Source organism: Athene cunicularia, assembly GCF_003259725.1.
Source record: "Athene cunicularia isolate RWA chromosome 8 unlocalized genomic scaffold, athCun1 chr8_part1, whole genome shotgun sequence".
Taxonomy (NCBI): Eukaryota; Metazoa; Chordata; class Aves; order Strigiformes; family Strigidae; genus Athene; species Athene cunicularia.
Genome location: NW_020799109.1, coordinates 10,706,562 through 10,731,604, shown reverse-complemented (window position 1 = coordinate 10,731,604; position 25,043 = coordinate 10,706,562). Strand labels below are relative to the sequence as shown.

General features: G+C 41.0%; 1 protein-coding gene across 1 annotated transcript; it reads left to right on the top strand.

The window, feature by feature from the left end:
- The first annotated feature begins 2,269 nt into the window (after positions 1-2,269).
- AKR1A1 (aldo-keto reductase family 1 member A1) lies at positions 2,270-24,354 on the top strand. Its single transcript, XM_026854093.1, has 9 exons — positions 2,270-2,372; positions 3,687-3,782; positions 10,514-10,633; positions 12,320-12,471; positions 15,157-15,352; positions 15,953-16,152; positions 17,199-17,271; positions 18,718-18,804; positions 22,468-24,354. Exons 2-9 carry the CDS (start codon positions 3,693-3,695, stop codon positions 22,531-22,533), a joined length of 984 nt encoding a protein of 327 aa, XP_026709894.1. The 5' UTR covers positions 2,270-2,372; positions 3,687-3,692; the 3' UTR covers positions 22,534-24,354.
- The last annotated feature ends 689 nt before the right edge of the window (positions 24,355-25,043 follow it).

Genomic DNA, 25,043 nt, shown 5'->3' with positions numbered 1-25,043 from the left:
CGGCGAGCGGGTGAGTGCGGGTGAGTGCGGCCGCGGGCTGCGCGGGACTGGCCGCGCCGATAAGGGGGAGGTGGGCGGGCTTGGCGCCTCCGGAGGGTTTGGCCCGTTTGTGGGGCAACAGCGATTCCGCGGTAGCGGCTTCCGTGTTTCCCATATAGACCTGTTGGTATCCATACGCAGTAATTTAGTGCGGTTTTATGCGCGTTTGACTGGTGGGAGGCTTCTTGCTTTGCATTAAAAATGAGTCCCAGCTGTGGGCTCATACGTAGCTGTAGTTTACACCTCCCCGGCTGCTCGCGGTGCCTTTGCATTGCTCTGAGCGTTACTCTTTTTTGCAAATGTAGCAGTCGGAGAGGTGAGTATTGTTAAGCCAAAACCACATCTTACTTGCCCAGAACTAGCGTCTATGTTTATTTTTGTCTTTGCCCTTCTAAAAAGAGGCTTCCAGGTTTTTAATGAACTAAATAATGATGGCTAGCAAACACTCAGGTTCTCTTGCATCCCCTTATTAGGGGGGGGAATCCGAGTGGAAAGTATTAATTAGTGTGTTTTCTTCCAGTGTTTCTAATTCTGGCATGTTTCCATTCTTCCAGAGGCTGTAGTTCTGCTCTCTTTGCGATGTTAATGTACAACAGTGTTACATGAAGTGAGATGGTTTATAGAAAATGTGCTGATGCTAGTTTTTGATTAAATGTGTACCTTGTCTTCTGGGCTGAAGTGCTGCATCTGAGATGATTGTGTAACATGCTTGTGTAAAGCATATGATTGGCATATTTGTGTTACAGGACAGTGTGAATCAAAAAGCTCTAAGTCTTCAGTTGTGTGGTGTAAGAAGATACCTTGACTTAGGCAACTCAATTCACATAAAAATCACCTACTTGCATGTCGCTGACTATGAAATTGCTATGCAGGTTCAGAATAGAAGAGAATACTCTTTGCCATTCTTTCTCCTCTGACTCCCTACCCCAAAAAATAGATGTATATCCACAGTTTGGTTCACTGATGGTTGCCTAAGCACTAACGTCTGGACTTAATACATTCTCGGTGCAAGTTCAGAGCCGTTAGTCTGTCTTTAACGGCTGTTTTGAACCAGGAGGTGCTGGTCTGTTGCAGTCCTGATAAGAAGGGGACTCGGACTCTGAAGTATCACCTCAAATGGGACTTGTCAGAGCTAACCCTGTAAAGAAAGATGGTGGTGTTGGTAATCTCACATCCCTTCAGGTGCGGGGAACCCCGAGTTGCGCAGCACTGAACAGGCCTCCGATTCACGTGCAGCATGTTGGGCAGACCCTCCCCATCGAAAGGGTTACCCTGTTTCAGTCACTCGAGCTATTAGTGATTTTCTTACAAGAAAACAACTCTGTTCATCATTTATACTTTTAAAGGATGCTTGCGTGAGAACTTCCTGCTTTTTTAGGTAAAGGCAAGGACACGTAGGTGGCATAATCGCAGGTACCAAGTGGGAGCTGCCTGCAGACACCTTGGTAACAATTAGCTGCTGATCTTATCCTGCAGCCATGGGTTGTGTGTTGCACAGCACAGGCCTGAGGGCCGTGCTGTACCTGAAGCGCAGCACAAGACAAGCCTGGACCTACTCGGGTTGTCTGCTACATGGATGACCAGCTCCTTGGTGTGCAATGGCCTTCAGGTCAGGGCTGCTTCAACTACACTGTTATGTCTCTCAAAAAAAGTGTGCTCTTTGGTTCTGCTGTAAATCTACAAAAATACAGCTTGAAAAGCTAAGCAAGAAACTGGAAATAGAAACTTTCTGTGTGAACACATCCATCATCTCTGACTTAATTATCTGAGGAAAATTATAACAACGTGGAGTAGGCAAAGCTATTTTATGATGGTATGCTGTGTGAATGCTCTGCTTTGAAAACATCCATTCCTCCTACATAGTCAGCCATTCAAACAACATTGCATGCTTCCACTCTTGGTTTTGTTAAAAACAAATAACATTAGTAAGTTTGGACACAGCTGAGCTTGGGAAGTAACTTCCTCAGCTTCTGCTGAAATCAGCTAGCCAGCTTTGGAGCTCATCCTGAATGTGGTTTCTTTTTAACAGTTTGACAAGAAATGTAGAATGAGGATGTTGGGACACACTGTAAAACCTTCCTTTTTGATAAAAAGCTTTACTGCTTTGAGCAGATTGCTGTTTGCAGCAGCTATAAAGCCAGCAACAGGTAATGGAGGATCCTGCTGGACCTTTGTTCTGTTGAATTTCACAAGGAAAATACTTGGATATTGCAGTGCTAATCATGAGACAGAAGCCCAGGCTCAAAGTGCCAACTGACTTTGCATAATCTTTTTTTCATTCTCCCTTTAGTAACAGAAGAAAGCTACTCCTCTGTGAACTTGTGCTAGATCAGGTGTGTGATACTTTCTATAATAGCAGTGCTGAATATTGCATTCTGTTTGTACTTGAAATGCATCTTATGGAAGAGTTGTGCTCTTCATCTCAAACTTCCATCAGAGCCTACATGCAGATTTTGGCAGTATGGGAGCAAGGAATCTTTCAGCTCTTTAAAAAGATAGTGTCCCTTTCTGAATGAGCAGGAAGAAAGTTATTTTAAGATTCAAAACGCATAAATATGTAAGGACCTACTGCATTTTAGCTCACTTTGCACACAGCTATTTCTAGTTCTATGTCAGAATGATTAAAGAAAAATAAAAATTTATATATGCAGCGGTTTTATGTGTTCTGGGCGCTGAGGTGTTATTTCCTAGTGTCCACCTTTGGAAGTGCCTCCATTTTGTCCTGTTTGCTAGTCCTGACTTCACATGAGAGAGGGGTTTTTTAGTGATTAAAAAAAAAGTAGTCTTCTCATTTGGTAGCATTTGTCTGTTGCAGGATATAACAGTTCATAAAAAATTATGCTTGTTGCAGATATTTCTGGTTTTCTTCACAATGCCAGATGGCCTTCATAATGAGCTGTAGTTCATCTTGAAGTTGGTGAAAATTTGGATTCAAGGGTGACAAAGCACATATCTGTCACAAAAAGATGAGACTGATTCTCTAGCAGTGATCCTCTTTGGAGCATTTTTTAAACTTTGTTTTTTGGGGCTATGCCTTCATAAATGCCTTTACCATTCACTTCTAATCAAAACTCTGTATCAGGTCTTCAAACCTTAACCTGCACCGGCTGACAAAATGTTTTTATCCTGACAAAATGTTTGTTCTGACAAAATGTGTTTATCCCCAACTGCAGTGGTAATTAGAGCTTGGTTCCTGAGCGAGCTGGTAGTGAATTGGTAGAAAAGAAAGACTTTGTGCAGAAGTCCTACAGAATTACTAAGGACAGACAAACATCCCTTGCTCCCTTCTGCCTCCTCAATGCTTGCTGCTGATTTTTTTTTTTTTTAAAAAAAAGCATGTTTTCTCCTGAGCTTCTCTGTTAATTGTATGCTATTACAGAATGCTTCCTTTTGTACTTCTCAACTCTGAGAAATCTTAAACTTGTGCATTGTAAAGCAAAAAGAGAATAATAAGAAAAAGGGGTCATTTTCTAGTCTCTCCAGGGTAGCTATTAATCTCCCTTATAGCAGGTAAAACTGTGAAGAACTTGCTTCATCTTTATTCTAGCATCGTGAGGACCTCTATGATTTTATTTATTTTTTGCATGGAAAAGGTAAATTGTTGCAACTTAATGAATTACTGCAAAACTCGGTTTGTTCTTCTTTAGGCAAACATGTCTGCAGTATGTGGCTTCGTTGCGCTCCACACTGGGCAGAAGATGCCTCTTGTAGGACTGGGAACTTGGAAAAGTGATCGTGGCCAAGTAAGTAGAGAACAATATAATATTGTACTCTCAACTAGTATTTGTGTTTTGAGCACCTTTTTTGAAGATCCCAGATCTGAGGCCTGGATCCCTTGCTTGAATGGTTTTAGTCTTGGGTCGACTGAAGTTAGTGGAATGTGTGTATGTATTTGCATGACTAAGGCCTTAAGGCACAAAAGCAGCAGCAGAAAATTCCTTAAGACTTGTCAACCCAGGCCTCAGGCAGTGGGGCTCTGGGAGGTGAATCCAGAAAGAGACCAATGAGTGGGGTGAGACAGAGAAAATGCTGTAGCTGTGGTATGGTGCCTGACTCTTCCATTGGTCAATCCTCAGACTGCCAGTTTGACCAGACATCCCTCTGGCTTGGGCTGATGACTAATGAAAGCATTATTTTGGGAGGCAAGAACTCAAGTTGTTCTTGTCCTAAGTCCTGTTCCAGCGGTCAGCCCATGTTTAGCAGAAAAACAAAGAGCTTGCTTAGGTCATCCTGATTTTAGGCTAAGACGACTAACGTGTCGTTAGACATTCACCCTGCTTCTAAATGCAATGAATTGGCAAACACCACTCTTGGAAACAATTCTGTGTTACTACAAACTGTCTGTGGGAATGTTTGCATGCTATGGGCTGTGCCTGCTATTGTAATACTTCCCCTTGTCTGGCTTTTCCTTTCTGTTTCATTTAGCTAAAAAGATACGTTTCTGGGAGGGCAGAGATTGCTCTTCACGGCAAGTATGTGCAATGTCCAGCAGGCGTGTCCTCTTGCTTGGTGAAATTCTTGGTATTGTTTTAATGCCTTTTGGATTTTATGTACCATTGTATGTCTGTGCAGTAAATGATGCTACTCTTGTGTTAGCTTCGTGATGGTTTTTTGAGTACACTGGATGACATTTTACTTGTGGCTGAGAGCGAAAGTTAAAACCCTTCTCAGGATGACCCATTGTGCTATTCTCTCATGCCAGCTTTAGGAAATGGTGGGGAAAAAAAGCTATAAAAATTAAATCTATTCAGAGCCGTTTTATTGTTGGACTTCCTGTCCAAACAACTGTCAGGACAGTTGATCTGTTGGGAATAGAAGCTGTGCTAATGTGGAAGCTGAGTTGGTGTGAGAGCTCAGTCAATCTCTTAAATGATGACAAGGATGAATGTTCAGCTCTATCACTTAAAACATCAACTGACAGTTGAATTAAGTTTATTAACATGCAGGAACTTAATGGATTAATTTCTGTGCACTCAAAGCAGTTAAATACGCATTGTCTAAAACAAATGCCTGAAACTGAACAAACATAATATGAATGCATTGTTTATTTTGTGCACTTATGGTTCTGAGAAAAGTGCAGCCTTATAAAAGAACTGGGAAAGATCCTGTTTGTGCATAATTTAAACCTAATTCAGATGGATTTTTGCCACAGTAAGCAGCACTTCTAACAGCTGAACCCTATATGGGATGCAGCTATCTTCTCTGGGGTCCCATGGAAGTCATTGGGAGTCACTTTTTAAAAATATCTACTATCTTCAAAGACTTATTCTTAGAATGTACTGAAGGCAAAATCTAGAAAATGCAGTGAAAATGGCCAGCGTTACAGAATATGCTGCTATTCCTATGGAATAAATAAATTCCTGTTTATCACTCTTCAAAGTTCAAAGAAGCATAGCAGCAATTTGGCAGTGTCTAAAGATTTACCCTTAAAAGGACATGATGCAGTTCAGGGAGAATAATTATGAGTTAAAGACTAAGGGGTAAAAACATAAAGAAGCAGAAGAATTGTCATCGATTACATTTAATCTAGATGTTTACTGAGTAGAGGCTATTTATCAAAAGCACTTCTCTGCAAGGGTTGCATTAGAAGCAAGAGTGGAAGTGAATGGCTTTTAAATTATTTCAGGTAAATATTGTGCAGATTGTAATTATTTTCCTTGCCAAGCTGCTTTTCAGTTTTGACCTTACTCTCTTGAGTAATTTCTTTAGTATCACTGTTACCGTTCCTGATCCTAAACAAGCCTTGACCTTGTAGCCAGATCTTAGCAGTCCACTGCAAAGGCATCGTTGCAGCTCTAGTCTCCTAGATGGTAAGAATGGGGAGAATTACTGAATCTAAGCCCATGTTGGAAGACTATAGTATTTTATAGGATTTAGGTCCTATAAAATAATACGACGCTTTCTGTCTTACATGATCAAATGCAAGAAGAGATATTTGTTTTATTATGTTACCATAGGAACAAGATGGCAGACTATTGAATGGAAGGGAACACAGTACAGAAGCTTCTGAACCAGCAGCATGGATGAGTTCAAAGAGAAGTCCATTCAGACAGGAGCATCAAAAATATCATTAGCATCTGGTTTTTAATATTGGAGCTTGATTATCTGTAATCCTTTAATGCTTTGTTCTCGTCTCTCAGCTGGGCCAGGCTTTCAACTTGGAGGATTGATCCCCAACTGATGAACAGTCTAATAAGCTGTGGCAGAGGCTGGGTCTGTGGGGAAGAGAGACACAGGGTTTAGGGAAGTTGTATTTCTGTGTGAAACTTAAGAAAGCTGAAGGGGAAATGCGTACCTCAGAAAACCCGTCGGACTGGGTGTCTTGTGACAGGATTGCAGCTATGGAGACTTTAGTTCTTGAAAGTTTGTTAAATAATATAGAGTGTCCTGGTTACGTGCATAAAAATTCACTGCTGCTGGTATATATTAAGGGAATATATACACTTCAGAACTCAACGTGTGAAGGGTAGGAGGCAAAACCCTTGATTTTTAGGGAGATCAGCTCTCATAAGTGGACATTACTTATGTGGTGGTCTGAGTTCCTTTTCAGCAAATTTTAGTACAGTATGTACAAACTGTGATACAGCAATACTTCTGGTCATATTGCATCTGAATATTGTGTGGACAGATGATCTGTTTTTTTCCTATTCCTCGTCAGCAGATGTACTTGGACTGCTGAAATGTGACAACTTTGCAGGAAGCGAGGGAGGCTGTCAGAGCCTTTTCTTTCCAAGTATTATTGAGTGAAAGCTTCTTCGTAATGGCTTGGGGCTGTGCAGAAGAGGCTCCCTAGTCATTTGAACTCTGTGTTGCTTGGAAGTATAAAGATGGCTTGTTAGTTTTTCACCTTGTGATGGGCAAATTGAACTGAAAATCTAGTAATGGATATTATAATGTATTGGGACTTGCAGATTCTGTTTCTCAGTCTGCCCCTGATAGTTAGCAATGTTATGTTCCTCCATCTTCAAAAACAAAAGAGGGTGGGTGGGAAGGCCATGTCCCTTGCTGGATATATAAATGGGACTGTAGTTCCAAGGGCTTTGCTATACAGTGGTGGAGAATAAGGCTTCAGCTTCAATATTGTATCTGTTTTGGGGCAAACCACTTGTAGAAAGCATGAACCAGCTGACAGGACAGCATCAACAGTGACCATCCCAAGGTTTGGGAAAGGTGAGTTGTGATGAAAGATGGAAGCACCTACAGTTATGTGGTTGAGAGAGGTTTGAAAGAAGACATGCTGGCACTTTCCAAATGCACAAGAAGCCCTCACCAAGGTGAAGCTATGCATTTCATGTCTGTGAGGAATAGGATGTGGCATCAGGGCCATCTTGGTTAGATGTTTAAAAGGCTTTGAACATAAAGATAGCGAAGCATTGGAATAGACTGCCTGTCACTTAGAAGAAGGGTTTTGACAAATGTGTATAGGAATGATTTAGACTTAGTTGGTCATGCTGTGGGGCATGAGGATAGACTAGATGATGTCTCAAGATCCTTTCCCACCTACTTTCTGTGGTTATATGATGCTAGGTTGGTGAGTCACACTTAAGCTGTGTGACTCAACTTGCCTAATGTAAAATTAATTTACGGAATCACAGAATCATCTAGGTTAGAAAAGACCTTGAAGATCATCCAGTCCAACCATTATCCTAATACTGACTGTTCTTAACTACACCATATCCCTGAGAGCTATGTCAGCCAGACTCTTAAACCCCTCCAGAATGGGAACTCCACCACCTCCCTGGGCAGCCCGTTCCAATGCCCAACAACCTGTTCTGGAAAGAAATGCTGCCCGATATCCAGTCTAAACCTCCCCTGGCGCAGCTTGAGGCCATTCCCTCTTGTCCTGTCACTTGTTCCTTGGTTAAAGAGACTCATCCCCAGCTCTCTGCACCCTCCTTTCAGGGAGCTGTAGAGGGCGATGAGGTCTCCCCTCAGCTTCCTCTTCTCCAGACTAAACCCCCCCAGTTCCCTCAGCCGCTCCTTGTACGACCTGTGCTCCAGACCCTGCACCAGCTCTGTTGCCCTTCTCTGGACACGCTCGAGTCACTCAATGTCCTTTTTGTAGTGAGGGGCCCAAAACTGAACCCAGGAATCGAGGTGCAGCCTCACCAGTGCCAAGTACAGGGGTCAGATCCCTTCCCTGTGCCCTGCTGGCCACGCTAGTGCTGACACAAGCCAGGATGCCATTGGCCTTCTTGGCCCCCTGGGCACACTGCTGGCTCCTGTCCAGCCGGCTGTCAATCAACACCTCCAGGTCCCTCTCTGACTGGCAGCTCTCCAGCCACTCCTCCCCAAGCCTGTAGTAATTTAGTAATTGCTCCTTCCATAGTGGTATTGACAAGCTAAACTAAAGAATATACAGACAGTTTGAAGGATCCTGTGGCTGTTGTTACTTTACAACACCAAATACCCAGAGGCATGTGAATCTCCCAACTGCTTCTGTTTTTTTGTTTTTGTTTTTTGTTTTTTTTTCTGCCCCTCAGGAAATGCATGTTCCTGTCTAAACATAATCTCAGAAATACAAAACTTGCTGTTAAAAAGGAAGTATTCATCTGAAATTTACATCTATCTGTTTTTAGTTTCCCCCTTCCATGCTTTTTTTGCACATTTTCTCTTGATTGATTGCCTTTCGTGTGGAACAGGAACTCTGTTCACATTGGAATGCCTTAGTAGACTGAGAGTAGTTTACACAAATATGGATTTCGACCAAATCCAAAACTTAAATGACTAGTCCCAGTTTTTCAGTGCTAGAAATTTATCAAAACATGCTGATACAGAAATATGGCCTCCTGTTTATTGCTTTGAAAAGACATGTTTGGAGTGCCTTATCCTTATTTTTCTGAGAGGTGCCTACTTTGATTTTATGGCAAATTTTGTGCATGTTTGGATTTTAAAAAAATTACTGTCCTGATGGAGGAAATGTGGGATTAATTCTTAACAAAGAATACTGCTGTTTTTCCTTTCCTTTCTGCCTCAGCTCCATAACTCTTACCTTTTTGGAGGATGGATATTGAGTCTTAAAAGCCTTTAATATGTCTCAAGTGTTTTCAGAATTGCCATGACATTGACTTTGTGGTGTCCTTGTGAGGACTGTCTTTATCAAAGTGAAACAAGGACTGTAAATACCATCCTGCTAGAGAAAGAAAGAGCTTACTTCACTGCTGTAATAGAAGTGCTTTGTCATTCTAGCTAAGGGAAACTGGTCTACATTCCAGTTTTCCTTTTAAAATGCCAAAGAACACAGTCAGAATTTCCCGTGTCTGCCTTTACTGTGGTTCTTGAGAAAACCAAATTAAATCCACCAGTAGAAGAAAGATCTTTTTCACATTTGATTCCCCCTTCTCTTTCTGTAGCATCTACAAGCAGGGCTGTATACGTCTTTAACTGGTATTAGTAATTTTGTCAGCTTTAAAATAGAAAATGCTGGTAGTTTGATTAAGTTGAAAGAAATCAATCTCTCTGTAGTATTTGTGGACATTTTTTTCTAATCTCTTGACAAAAGAGGACATCATCTCTATAAATACATTAGGGCCCTATTGCATCAAGCCTGATACACAGAGTAATTTACAATCTCCCACAGTCTCCAGAGACAAGTCAGTGAAGAGCAATGTATAGAAATCCCTGAACAGATATGATATACTCTTACTGTAGCACTTCAGATAGATAGATGTAAAAGAGAACATGTGCTTATTGCCCACCGGAAGTTAAATGAAATAGATTTTACTTGATGCTTGTCAACCTGACAGGAGATGATGATGACACTGAAATCTAGTAATTCTTTGTTCTTGCAACGTTGCTGACATGTTGCTGTTGGCAACACCTTCGTTGTCAGTCATGTGGAAGGCAAAATGCAAAGTTGCAAGCACCATCAGGAGATCCCTAACAGGCCATGGGTTCATATTCAGCAGTATAGTGACTTTGATTTTTGTACAATCGGTGAGAATAAGACACAAAGGGAAAATATGCCATAGAATACCAATATCTTAGAAATTAAGTGTTAGCAGCTGAACCAAATCCAAACTCTGGCAATTCTGGAATTAGAAACCAGGTTTTTTCCTTTACCGGGAGAGAGAAGGTATCTTCCAGGCTTGACTGACACTGATTGATTGGTCTGCTGGTTCCAGAAAGTTTGTCTTCCTAAGCCATGATTTATTTGAAAACTGCTTCTTAAAGCTCGTTTTATATTGAAGTGGGACAACTCTAGTTAAGAATTAATCCCTATTCTATCTTGATGAGTTTCTGCATGCTTGGCCTGTGTGCATGGTCTGTTTTCTTGTTACTCTTGGAGCATCTGCTAGTAATTATCTTTCCTCCTAAAGGCTGTGCCACAGAGGACCTACTCTGTTTGAATCTCATGACCTTATGTAGACCTGTGTTTTGGGGGTGTTCCTCACTAAGGTCCTTAACTTTTTGTTTCTTCCAGCCATGTGTCCCTTTTCACCAATTCCTTTGGATAATCTGTTTCTGGTTACAGGTGAAAGCAGCAGTGAAATATGCCCTACGTGTGGGGTATCACCACATCGATTGCGCAGCAGCTTACAGCAATGAAACGGAGATCGGTGAGGCTTTCCAGGAATGCCTTGGGTCCAACAAGGTAAAAACACAAGAATTACCATGCTGACTGTATGTTGTATCAAAACCTACAACTGTGACCTGAAAGCAGACTGTAAAGTTAACATCTGTGGCTTTTCCTTCTGGTCTATCCCAGCTGTTCATTATTAATCAGGAGCAGGCATGGAAGAGAGCTTTCCCTCCTCTACAGTCCTGGCTGTCTGGTCGAGAAAAGATTATCAGGAATATTGCATGGAAACTACAGAAAATGGTTTTTTTTACGTTTCCCTGTTCTGCTCCCCCCTGCAAACTATCCCAGTTTGGTTGCTCAAAAAATTGGATATTCCCAGAATCTCTTGTTAAAATGGAAAATATTTGCTGTGATTTTTATGAAGTTACTCTACTTTGCTGGTTTAGAGTAGCATGCAGTGGTGGGTAGCATTCGGTGACTGTAGGTTTTTTGGTTATAGATCAAATATGAGTGAGTAAATAAGTACCTTTTTTTTCCCCAAAAAACCCAAACCTGTGTAGGTTTGGTAACTGGGACTCTAGGGCCTGCAGTGAGAGCCCATAGCCTAGATATCAAGTAATTTGACAGGCATTGCTGTGAATGACCTGAGGTGGAATATTAAATTCATTCCCTTGCCCTTGTTGGCCTGAGGGGCCAAAAGGATTGCCTGTACAGCCTTGGAGCTCCTGAAATCCTTATGTTCCTGCTTTTCTGCTGCTCTTGCCTTGGCTTTAGGGCAGTCTCTTTGTTATGTGATTAGCTTGAGAGAACTGTTTTCAGTTTGCCCCAAGGATTCCTTCCTACTAGATATGCTAATTAATAATAGGGAAGCATAGGACTCTATTTTTCAGTTCCCATTAGCTAGCTAACTCAAAAATAGAATTTTTTAAAAAGTCTTTCTCTTTGAATACAACAGTCATATGTGAAGCACACAAATAACTGAATGGTTGGAGGAGAGAAACTAATTAATCATTCCAGCTTCTACAAAGTATAGATGTGAGTGAAACTTGCTCTTACATAAGTCAGTATGAAGTCCCGTCTGATGGTGTTCTGTGCTTCAGCCTGCCAAACATGATCTCCCTCTTGTGTTTTATACTTTTTAGTTAACCAGCTTTCCATTTGTTTCATTTCTGCGTCTTACCATTCCAATACAGGATACAGGGTGCTCAGTTCTTAGCATGTCCCTCACAGAACCTAGAAGCTCAAGTGTGGAGGTTTGGGAAAACTTTGTTTATTTTCCCACACTCTTTCCATGAGAAGCGTTCTTTGTTTATAAGGTGTGATGAGTATAAATTACTGGGTTGTGCCTAGATTATGTGAATTGTTAAATAGAAATCACAAAATTTACATATGAATAAACTGGGTAATCTTTCTTTAGGTCACATCACCCTTGGTAGTGGGTTTAACACTTGAATTGAAAAGTTTGAAGAGTGTGGGGGTGTGTGGGGGGGATTGTTTTGTTTTTGAAAACTTTTAAGAAATTGCTAAGTATTTGGTATGCTTTAGGACTTGCCAATGTGTTTATTTCTCTTGCTCTTCTCCATCCAGTATATTTTTGAAAGGTTTAACTTGCGGGTTCCATGTGTTACCATTTTTTTTTTTTTTTTTTTTTTTAAGAACTTTTAATTGTTCTATTAGTTTCAAAGCTAGTTGGGGAACTGTTACAATTCCCTTTCTGAACTTCTTCCAGTAAATTACACTCTCCTCCCTTTCTTAAAGGTTATTAAAAGGGAGGACCTGTTTGTAACATCAAAGCTCTGGAATACCAAGCACCACCCAGAAGATGTAGAGCCAGCGCTAAGGAAGACACTTGGAGATTTGAAACTGGATTACCTGGACCTGTACCTCATGCACTGGCCTCATGCCTTTGAGTAAGTTTTACCTGGAAAGGGCACAGAAAGCAGAAACCCCAATTTTACATAAGTGGCTGGTGTTATGTCCTGAGGAGCTTCTTTCTGGGCTGTGAACTTCTTCCTGTGTATACTGCCTGGAAGATGTTTTTCCAGTGTGGATAATAGTATAGAGCTATAAACTGTCGTATAGACACTCTTTTCTACCCATAACCTGTACACTTACTTGTATTTGGTCCATTCACAGAAACAATTGTTCAAATTTCATTCTTCTTGAATTTCAGTTGGGTGAGAATTTGTTTACTGTTAGATTTGTAGTATGTCTGTAAACATACTGTAGAGGAGACAAGATTTCTGGTTTTGTGTAGCAGTATTGTAAATGGAAAAGGGACAAATGTTCTCATTATTTAGGAATGATGAGGCTGGAAATGTGTGTTAAGTCTTCATTTAAAATCTTTACGCAATTACTTAAATTTTGCAATAGTAGGAACAACTAGGTAATGAAATTAGGATCACTAAACTTCTGACAGTTTGGCATGGGTAGCAGAGTTAGGTAACTGAAAGTAGTTTAACTGGGAAAAAGTAGTAAAGCTTTACGGGATGGGTTTCTATACTGAAGCATGCCATCTTACACTAGCTGATTATTTGGCTTGCTGTGAGGTAAAATCTGTGTCGAGTTTAAAATATATTAGAAGTTTAAAACAGTCTAGTGTCTTTGTCTAGGCATTGGGGAAGTGTGACAGCTGTTCTCAGGTCTGCTGTTGACTTTCATGGTAACCATGAAGAAATCCTGTCACTGCTTTGTGCCTTAGTTTTAATTATCTGTAAGATGGGAATTAAGTGCTTTGTAAAGATAACAGCACTTTTCACTAATAGTTATTAACTCTACTGGAGTGGCCAAGCACATGCAGTATCATGGTGGTGTCTGTATGAGGAAGAAAGTAAAATTCACTTCTTCTGACACTTTAATTCTATGACCTGAGTAAATATGAGATGAGGAAGTTCTCCAGTTAAATGCTAAATGCACTTACCCTACAACCCCATCAGAAGCAGAATTCCTTACTTCATTTTCTTGTAGATGTGGAAGCAGTTCCACTCCTTTGCCCCTACATTTAGTAAAAAAGCAGTGGGGGGAATAAATCTGAATAGGTGTTTGCATGGAGACTTCACTCAACAGGGGAAACCCTCTCAGCTTAAGGGGTTTATTTCTGTTTTGCAAATTTAAGAACATTTTTTCCCCCTTCTAGTCATACAAACTGAGTTTTATGTACATACAACACTAATGGTAAGAGGAAAGACACTTAAAGTATAAATACATTCCTCAGCATAACAGAATGAGGAAGTGTTTTCAACTAGAGCTGGTTTAGAGAAAGAACTGTTAAAAATTCCCCCTGTTGTGAAACAGGTTTGTTTTCCAGTTGATTGAGAAAAAACCCATTAAACATTGCTTTGATGTTAACACATACCACAAATAATGATGTATATTTAGATATTACTAATATTTAAATGGGCTTGATGTGGAAACTTGACAAAACTGATGTTCCAGTAAAGCAGTTTTATATTTTCTCCTGGGGAACTGTTCACTCTACAGTTTTGTGTTAGCTCTACTTCAACTTTTAATGCATGGTTAACTATAATACCTCCTGTATTGGGAAGCTAAGCAGAAGAGTGTTACTTAGAAATTAAAGTGGACATGTGTCTTTAGGTCTTGAAAATTAACCTCTCACTTAATATATTTGCTCTTGACATATGAGGCTGCTTTGTTGAGTTGGGAGCTCATAAGGTTTTCAGACTTGTTTTTGGTTCCAGATCCATCAAGGACTTGAATACGAACCATCTCCCCTTGTCCCCAGCTACTGCCATTTCTTGCACCATTTACTGCTTAGCTAGAGCTGCAGTCTCCGAGATCTGAGCGAGTGGAGTCCTGCAGTGGTTTTGAAGCAGCACTCTTCCAGAGGGATTGCTGACACCCCTTCAAGCACGTACAGCTCAGAGAGTAGTCATAGCCCTTTGGCTATGGTGGCGTCACCTGGCATAACCAGGTTCTCTGTGTGTATTTCATTGATTTTGTTTTTAATTTTACTTTTTAAATGTGTTGGTATTACTAACTGGAAACACACCTGACCTACAGTCAACACTGTCAGGTTTAACCAGGACAAACATGTACAAGACCTCTGTGAGAATCTGCACTTGTATTGAGTGCTGACACTGCTACGGAATCCAGAGGGAGTGGGAAAACCAGCAGACTTTGAATGCAGTCTCTCCTAGATAGCTCTTAAACCAAGATCCCTTTGGTAGCAGCTCCAAACAGACCATGAAGAGTTTTAGTCCCCCCTCAAATACAAATTGAAAAACTGAAGTTGCCTTCTGAGTTGCTGCTCTGAATCAGCAGTTTTGCTGGGATCAAAGTGTGCAAAGAGCTGCTGCTGTGTATACGGTGGCTTATTGGTTCTGTGTAGTCACTACCATATAGGTGAGTAGTTTAAAGTACTGTATAATGAGTTTATTTAGGAAAGACTGTATGTGAAATAATTTCTTATGGTTAAGTCAGCATAATGGAATTCAACAGACAAATTTGCTCAGTTTGTACTCTGCCCTCCAAACTACATATAAGCGTTTGAAAATACTTTGAGGAAAGTTTCTTTTATCGAAAACTCACATAATATGAATAATGTGGTATATGTACTCATACTTTGTTTGCTCTAGGCGAGGGGACAATCTCTTCCCAAAGAATCCGGATAACACGATGCGTTATGATTACACTGATTACAAGGATACCTGGAAGGCTATGGAGAAGCTAGTAGAAAAAGGTCTTGTAAAAGCCATTGGGCTGTCAAATTTCAACAGGCGTCAGATCGATGATGTGCTTAGTGTGGCTACTGTCAAACCAGCTGTGCTCCAGGTAAGATGAATAAAGAAGAGGATGAATACCTTTACTAAGTGTCCATAGGAGTGAAGAATTTACAAATGAATGCTAAGTGTTTAGCACAAGAGGTGCAGCTTCTGTTGTACGGGGAAGAATACAGCTGGCTCTGCTGGAGTAGGCATGAAAAGGCAGTCTTTCCAGGCAAAGTAATGTGTTGGGGAGGAGGCCTCTATCAGTCTTCTGTGGCCTCTTATGCCTGCTTAATTAAACATCTCTGTGGAAGAGTTCGTCTTCCCTGTGAGGATCATTATAGTCTATAAGAAAGAAAGACTGTGAGAGAGTGATTTGAATCCCTTCTATAGAGAGCTTCCTTGCTTGTTGGATGATTTGTTTGGTACATGGAGAAAACCCAGCACTTGACACTTGGGCAATCTGTTCTCCTTTTCCTGTAAACTTAGCTTAGCCTACCAGACATTTTTTCATTCTCTTTAACTTAAACCTTAACCTCATAAGGTTTTCCAGAATCTGTAATGACCTGTGATGTGTTTGATTCTACTGTGCTTTTGACTTCCTGTGTGTTTAGCGTTTTGTGTTGGTATCTGTTCTTTAGCCACTCACTGTGGGTCATTTTCATAGGTAGAATGCCATCCTTACCTAGCTCAGAACGAGCTGATAGCTCACTGCCAGAAACAAGGACTGGTTGTCACTGCCTACAGTCCCCTTGGTTCTCCAGATCGCACCTGGAAACACCCGGATGAGCCTGTGCTTCTAGAAGAACCTGGGATCAAAAAACTGGCAGAAAAATACAGCAAGTCACCTGCACAGATCATTCTCAGGTACAAAACAATTGTGAGAGAGGGTGGCATTTGGGACCTGGCCTTAAAGCAAAACATGCAATCTAGAAGTAATCTACTTAAAGTAGATGTGTATCTCCCCATCAGTGGGGAGTGTTAAAATCAGAGTGCCAAAAGCAAAGCCCATTTGTTGCTTGTCTTACAGAGTTGGTAGAGTTGATCCTGCCTTAGGGCAGGTGGATGGACTAGATCTGAGTGGTCTATTCAGGGCCTGTATCCATGCCTGGGACACTTCACTACCTTTTCCTCCAGGGAACAGCAGTAGGACAATTAAGGCAGCAGTGCACCACGTTTGAGTGCTGCCTACTGAATTTGCACAGGGTCAGTTGCTTGAACCCTTGACCTCTTGCTACTCATTCAGGTGGGCTCCCAGGAAGAGGGGCTGAGGAAGGGACCTTCCTTCTTCACACTGAAGAACCGTTTGCTGTTTTGTTTTTAAATAGCAAAAGCCAGCTGCTGGATACGGGGAAACAAGATGATTGAGTGATATCCGGAATATGATCAGCACCTTGTAAAGTAAAACTGGATTTCTGTCCTCAGTTGTTTTTTTGTCTGGCTCTGTATCTATCAGTTATCACTAGTACAGTCTTGGGCAGCAGCAAATTACCCTGCCAGCTGAATATGTTCAAGACTTCATACTCAAACCACTAGACAGGCACCTGAGGGATTTGGGTTTTCTTCTACTTTCTTGGTGGTTGTCATGTTAGAACTTGCATAAAATGCTCAAGTACATTTTTTTTCCGTGACTGTTTTTTGGGTTTCTAACTTAAAGCACCTGAAACTTGCTTGCTTGTTCAAAGGCATGAACATCTTCCTCTCATTGATTAGTCCAGCGGCTACTGTTTTGCTTGAGCTTAGACATGCTGGGTTCTAACACAATACAGTCAGCCCTCTTCTGAGTATTTTTATTTCACATAGAAGTGTAAGTAGCATCTCTGATGCCACAGAATATTATTCAACCAAAATAAATATTGCGGTTCTTGGGCTGCACATACAGAAAATCTCTCTCCTCCTCCTCCTCTTAACAGATGGCAAGTGCAGCGCAAAGTGGTTGTCATTCCCAAGAGTGTCACTCCCGCTCGCATTCAGCAGAATCTCCAGGTGAGTGTAAATGGAGGAAGGGAGTTTCAGCAGTGGCCTTTCCTGTGAGTAATACACTGTCCTACTACTTGCAGAACAACAAGCTGAGGCACTTGGTTTGTACTTATTCATCAATGTATGCACATGCTTAGAAGGGAGGGTAAAGATTTTTAGGAAACAAATGATATGTTTTAAGCAACTAAGAGTGTGAGTGTGCATGTGCACAGTCTTGTTATCAAAGAGTAAAGAATGTACTTTGTAAAAGTTAAATATATTTACTGAAATTTATCTGAAATACAAATTTCTTGAACAAGGGAGTCCCCTAATGATGTTCAGTGGTTCTTATTTATGCATAGCAGTTGTTCTACCCTGCAAGTGAGGGCTGGTGACTATTTTTGCAGAAAACTGTCTTGTAATGATGCTGAAGGAATAGGATTAGTGTGATTCATTTCTGCTCTGAAGTAGAGACAGCTCACTTTAGAAATTGTTTGAAAACTCTGACTTCCAGTAATTTGGAGGGAAGTGTCTGAATCACCCTGGTGATCTTTTTTTTCAACCCTTAGTCATACAGATGGGCTGGTTATGTGTTTTAAGCTAAGACTTGTTTCTGTAACTTACTTCTGTGAAACTGAGTTCTGCCATGTAGTATGCTGCTAGAAATGTCAAGAAACTTGGTAAACTGCAGTTACTTGAGGTTTAGATCTACGTAGGAACAGTGTTTCACTGAATAGGAAGCAGGTACTTGGAGGAACAGTCACATTGCTTTTTATCTTTGTGGATGAGTTCTATGCAGTATTAGTGTAAGCTTAGAGTTGGCAAGTGTATGAACACCTCAGGCTTTAAGCCTTTGCTTAGGTGTTTGTTATACAATGAGCTTAATTGCAACTTCATATTTATAAACAGAAGACAAGGTAATGCTGTCTGCAGCCAAGATTTTTACAGATACATAAATTCCGTTGATCAGAGTTGCATATAAATCCCTCTGTTTGAGGCTCAGACTTAGCAAAGTTGCAGCTTCTGAAGGTGTTTTGAAATATTACAGGTTGCATTACATTTAATTTACTTGGGTTTTAATATTAGGACCTTGCAACTCTAATATAGCACATAGGTTTTCATTTTGAAATGTCAAAAGGAATATGTAACTACAGCTTAATAAATTATTCCAGTCTTGTGTGTGTTTACTGTGGTTACAACTGTGTTATTACACTGTCATCTGAAATTAAACACTGAAATAATCAGCAGTGTTTCAGATCACTGCTTCTGTTCCATTCTGTCCTGGATTATTGAGAAGTGGAACCTTTTTGCCTTTTAAGACAGGTCTATTGCTTATAGATCTCTGGAGAAATTCACAGCACAAGGGGATGGTTGTGACTTAGAAAGGAAACAAAACCAAAAGGCACAACTCAATATCAATTAAATATGGAAAACCTGTGATTCTTGAATAAAGCCTCTTGCTTTTGTTCTCAGGTGTTTGATTTCAGCCTCACAGAAGAGGAGATGAGCCACATTGGAAGCCTGAATAAAAACTGGCGCTACATTGTGCCAATGGTTACGGTAAATTTCTCCTGTTTCTATTAGTTTTCATTATGTGCCTGTTGCCACACCTTGGGCATTTTGCAGTTTTCTTTCTTTTACTGTCCCCATCAGAAGTACTTACTTGTAAGAACACTACATCTTTTTAGGGTATCTAAGATGAATTTTTTGAAAGCTGGGTACAAAATAGGTAGCTTTTTGAAAACTTCTCTCCTCTGTTTTGGCCAGTGATGGCACTCTTAGAGTTCTCATTGCTGTCTGTAGGCCTTGAAGCCAAAATCCCATCTTACTTCAAATCTCAGCAAACTCCTGCTGATTTGTTCTTATGTACAAGCAGGCTAAGGTCCATGCCGTTCCTCCAGAAGTACTCCTTGTTCCATCTGTCCCTGTCTACTTTATGCCATAAACCTCTAAGAACAGTGAAGACTCATGGTGGTGTTAGTTCTCCACATCCTTCATGGAAGTCACATGAGGGAATTTATCTACTCCCCTCCACTGGATGGTGTGTCCCCCTTTGAGCACCTGTTGTAATGACCTTCCTCCAGTGTAAGGAGTTTGGCTTAGGCTGTTGTATTTTTCTTCCCAAATCCATTATCCACAGCATCTTTTAGTATCAGTAGTTTACTCTGTCACATGAAACCTTACCTCATGTGCTATCATTTGCCAGTCTGTTCTTAGAGAAATGAGTCCCTTCAAAATGCTGAAGTCCTCTTGGCCTTTCTTTGCTTATATTAAAGGAAAAAAAAAAAAAAAAAAAAAAAAATCAATGCCTTGTTGTCTCCTGGCTTTATAGTATTCCTCATTTCTTACTGTCCTGCTTCTGACTATACAGGAGAGAGCTGTTGCCATTCTGTGGTGTGTCACCAACTAACATATGGCAACTATGCTGCAATGAGTCTGAAGTGGTTTATCCCTTCTGTTTCATACAGTACACTGCATAGATACAGTAGGTCTCTGCAAACTTGGAAGCTGTCAAGCCTACCTTTGCCTCTCCAGCAGTTTGCCTATAAATTACTCTTCAGTAGTCAGTGGCTACTGGCTATAGGAATTACTTGGGGAAAGGTTTTCTCCAGGCTTTATCATTGAGGTTTTTTTGATTGCTTGAGAGCGTATCAGTTGAGTTACAGAAGTAGGGAATGTGTGGTGAATGACTATCTTGTATCAAGGGTAGGTATTTGTTACAGCTTTCACTGTTGTCATGCTGGGGCTTTACAAGAGCTTCAAGGCCATGCTTTTAACTGTATAGTTGCTTCAGTGTGTGTGTGTGTAAATATATACCCCCATACCTGCAACCAAAATTATCTTTGTTTATGGATCAGGAGTCTGTACACCAAACTGCAGGCTTAGCTGGTGATCTCTGTGTGTGTGGTAGTGACAGGCACACCTGGTGCTGACAGGTGTTTCAAGTGTTTTGCTACTCATGCTGCAAACAATGTTGTTTTGTTAATGAAACTGCAAAATACAGTAGAATATAGCCTGGCTTGGATGAGCCGGGGATAATTCGTGTGCTTTTGTTACCTGGGAGACCTGATCAGATCACAGTGATTCACAAAGTTGAGATGAAATAGAGTTCAAAGTGCTAGCCCATCCAAATAGAAAAAGAGTGAATGTGATGCAGCTGGGCTTCAAAGATATTGCTGTGTTGTCAGGTAACAAGACAGGAAGAAGCAAGATGAGAGCATTAAAACATGACTCTAGCTGAGATCTCTAGTGGAACCTTTTGTCTCCTGCCCATTCCTTCTGGGCTTACTGGAAAGAATTCTCATCAACTGTGAATTGAAATTCCTCTCTAACCTTTCATGCCTGTCTCCTCTGTGAATCTAACTTAGAGTGTCTGGGTTTCAAAGTGTGATATGACAGTGATATCAGAGCTCCTATCATAACTGATGAGACAGTTTTTCCTTGATTTACTTCATTGATATGTAACTACAAGTTCTTATAGTTGTGCCACTCCTCCACATTGTGTTTTGTTTAAAGCATGAGGAGAGGCTCTTACATTGCATGTAGACAATTTAAGTTGCTTTATACTTTAACGGTTCGTTATCTGGATAGAGGTTGGAAATCACCTTGCACCAGCTTGAAATCTAAACTTTTAGAAACATATCATTGGCCAAGAAATATACTTAAGTGAAACTTGAATGAGTAGCAGGCCAGAAGAGGAGGAGTGATGGTGTTGTACATATGATGATTTGTCCATTTTTGATTGTTAGCTACTGTTGACCTGCAGTCTGTTCACTGCTGATTTTACTCCCCCTCCTTCTCTCAAATTTCTGGGGCAGGCTGGAATGAGCTATGTGAAACATTGCTTCTGGCAGTTGCTGTCTTGGCACGCTGCAAAGAAGAATGCTTACCTGAATAGCTGTGTAGTGAAATATGCAGGGGGAACAAACTTGGGGGGGGGGAAATGAAGAATATGAATTCTAGGAACACGAAGTTGTTGACTCTCAAAGAGAATATGAGGAAACCTAAAGATACTGTGATGCTTTTGTTCACAGTTTGCCTTTAGCTGACAGCTTCATTTCAGCTTTATTTTATTTCAATCCGATCATCAGTCAAACCTTAACATCTTATTTTTCTGCTCTGTAGTGCCCCCAAGTGACTAGTTTTACACTTCAGTAGTCACTGTAAACAATTCATTACTAGGGATTCCGGTTGTTGCTTTGAAATGCAGGTTTTATACTGAAAGCTAATGGAAGGACTTGCTAGTGGATACTTGGTTTTAAAGTCCCTATGATTACCTCTGCCCTGTAACATTTTGAGTGACCTCTAACACCACATTTATATGTATAAAAATCACATTTATATGCATAAGTCAATTATTGCTCTAACATAACTTTTATTCAGTCATTAGTCACTTAGTATGAGTTTTAGCTGAATTATGCTGCTCTGTCACCCAGGGAGGTGTGTATCTCTTTGTTAGTGTTGCACCTAAATTTCCCCAGATGTTACAGATGAGGAACAAGGTTTTACCTTGGTTCCTTGGAAGTCAGGGGCACTAGAATAGATTTGGTGCAACCAGAAGTGCAACTTGTGCATCTGAATGCTTAGAGATGCAGTGTAGGAATTGGGACTTCTGCATGGCCACGTCTGCTTTTGGGCCAGCCTGAGCTTCTGTTTCGTATTTTGTGAATATGGGTTTCAGTATTCCCATGTTATAGCTGAAGAAGCTGGTCTTCTGTGGAAATGTTCTGAAACAAAAAGTGCTCTGAAGGAGTTCAGTGACACTACTAATGCTTCATTATATGACCCTGAACAAGTTATTCAGTGTGTTTCATCTTACCCATCTGCAAAATTGGCAGCCAGCAACTCTCTATCATGGAAACATGGGCAAAAGCTCCGACTCCAGTAAAGCGTGTTGAAGTGTGCATGTTAAAACACTTAACAGCTACAAGGCAAAAGGCTTTTAACTATTCTTAATCTAATTTTTCAAGCCTCAGCAGCTTGAAAGACCCTTGCTCTAGGCTACAGAAATCTGTCTCTTTTTTTAAATTAATTTTAGAATTTTTCTTTCAAGAAGTGCTAAGAGAACTTGTGAGTAGAGGGAACAGCTCTTGTTTAAGCTGAAAGACATCCTCACAGATGTTTGGGGTATCAATATTTAGAAATCTAAATCATGCAGGATTTGAAACTGTAAGAATGGATTTTTTTATCTTCTTGACTCAAGTCTGTCTGTTTACTTCACAGGTGGATGGAAAACTAGTAGCAAGAGATGCTGGACACCCCCATTACCCCTTCAATGACCCCTATTAACTACTAGAAAATAAGGCTTAGAGTAACATGCTCCCCTGCATGTCTTTCCACAAAATAATTGTTGTCACAATTTGTAAAAAAAAAAAAAAAGTTTAAATAAAACCTTTCTTCCTGAGTAGGTTTACTTACAATGTCCTCTTCTAATTGACCTCCTTTTTGGAGATAGTGTAGCTTCCATGTCAAAGTTTGTGGATTTATAACAATGACTGCAAGCTTGCTCCTGGAAGCATCAAATCTTTGGGGGGTTAGATAAAGAGTGGGGGAGTCTAAATCAAGTTCCAAACATATCATTATCAAGCAAAGGTAATACTGGGGGTTTACTGCCTTTGAGAAAGTTTTGAAAGCTTTAGTTATTACCATAAGGGGAGGGAAAAAAAAATGGCATGAAAGCATTCTAAGACTAAACAGCTGCTCAGCCATCAACTTTTTGCCTGTAGATTTGAGAAGAATAAATGCATACCCTGGAGCAGGCCTTCAGGGCAGTCCTCCCTGCTTGTCAATGGATAAGTTTCAGCTCAGACAATAGTGCTGATTGTCCTATCACAAAAGCCTCAAGAACTTTTTAGCAAGTCTTGTAGAAAAACATCCTGCTTTTTCCCCTAAATTTGACCAGTGTCTGTTTACCAAGAATTTCCAGTTTTGAGTTCTGGAAGGTCACAAAATTAGAGCAGTGACCCGTCAGAGGGCCCCTTCCATTTTAATGTCACGTTTTTGACTGCTGCCTGGGTTGGTACCTGGGAGAACTGGTCCTGTCTCCTGTTCTACTGCTGACCCACTGGTAACACTGGGCAAGTCACTTGCCTTTCCTGTGCCTCTGTTTTCCCACTTGCCATGTCTCTTTGTTACTCTCTGGCAGGGAATTTACTGAGTGCTGATAAACCGTTGAGCAGAACTGGAACCCTATCTCTAACAACGGTTTTATTTTGTTTCAGTCTCTTATTAATTATCTGGCCATCTGAGTACAAAGGGCAGGAGGGTTAGTACCTACCAGTGCTCTGATGGTGATACCTTCTGTGGCCTTAGCAATGTTAACACTTTATTTTGGTTTTTTCTACCTATAAAATAGAAATAATGCTCATTTGCCTCTGGGCAGATGGAGTAGCAAGGCAGAGTTTCTAAAGACCTCTCAGATTTAAAACAAAGGAACTCTTTCAGATCTGTTGATGCCATTCAGAGACAGTCATAGGCATGACTTCTCATTTGCTGCCAAATAAAGAAAGCTTAACTGACTGCAAGTGAAATAGAGAACACTTTTTTTTGTTTGTTTTTCCCCTAGCCATAACAAACATAGAATTAGAACAATAATAATCTGTATTCAAATAGTTCAAAAATTAAAGAATTAATTTTTTTTTTTAGCATTTAGAGTAGGCCTATAGTGAAACTATATTCATTTCAAGCATAATGCTTCCTCAAGTATTTCCTGCCCTGGGCCTCACAGCACGCAGCCAAATGAGAACAAACCCGTTTATCGCTTTTTGTAATCATTATGTAAAATTTAAAGAACTTCTGTTCCTCAGTAAAGTGTTTCCTAATTTTTGCTGAATTTACCTCAGTGGAGAAAGCCATTACAGCTCAGTTAGGATTCTTTACTAGACTGGATGTTTTCCTCTAAGGGAAATGAAATCCCTGTTGCCTTTTTATTATTCTAATCAAACACGGATGACTTTGAATACGGTTCTTACTGCAAATCAGTAGGGAAGCAATTTTACTTTGAAGGTGCTTCGTAGAATGTTAACAGCAGTCATCCTGCCAAGTGGCTTTTCTTGCATGTATTTCCACTTGCATGTTTGAATGTCTTAAATAAATACTGTACTTGGTGTATGACTCTGAGACTTTTTCCCCCTCTGTAATGTGAGGGCCCCAATTAACTTTTTCGTGTTAGTTCTCTAATCAAAATCAAGTAAGTGGGCAGAGAGAATTCCCAAGAAACGCAGATTAGTTCCGTGTCTCTGTTAAACCCACCGTTCCCAGCTTTGTTACTGCATGGAGTAACATAGCACAGTTAAAGCTGGTGAACTTTTATCTTGAAATAATGCAGGGGGAAATGAGCCTCCAGGTCTCCACCAATGGCTTTGCTGCTGCTGTGCAAGTTTTGCGGAGGTCTCTGCTGTCAGAGCTGCAGCAGCCATGTCTGCCTTGTCTGCTGGGCTACACGTGCTGTGGGGAAAGCAGAGCATCTGTGTGGGCCCAGCCGGCCCGACTGCTCACCTTCTCTAGGCTGAGGTTGGAGGTGGCGAGATGATGCCAGGGCAAGGGTGCTGGTGCCTCCCCACATGCAATACCAGCCCTTCACAGAACGGGCTGGCAGTAGAGCTGGATGTGTCCCGCGTTCGAGAGCGCCGCCCCCCCCCTCCCCGGCTCTGGATCAGACCGCAGGGGCAGGGCCCGCCTGCCCGCCGCGGTGCTGAGGAGGGGCCCTGCCTGCGAAGGCCGGAGGAGCCCCGGGCTCCGTGACCCGCTTGCAAGGGCCGGGCTCATCGAGACCTGCGCCGGGGTGCAGCCCCGGCCGG

Bases quoted from the DNA above. Each gene is read 5' to 3' on its own strand.
- AKR1A1 (XM_026854093.1), top strand. From the start codon at position 3,693: ATGTCTGCAGTATGTGGCTTCGTTGCGCTCCACACTGGGCAGAAGATG. The intron at 3,783-10,513 runs GTAAGTAGAGAA...TTCTGGTTACAG, and splicing joins GGAAAAGTGATCGTGGCCAA to GTGAAAGCAGCAGTGAAATA. The intron at 16,153-17,198 runs GTACAAAACAAT...TCCTCTTAACAG, and splicing joins CCTGCACAGATCATTCTCAG to ATGGCAAGTGCAGCGCAAAG.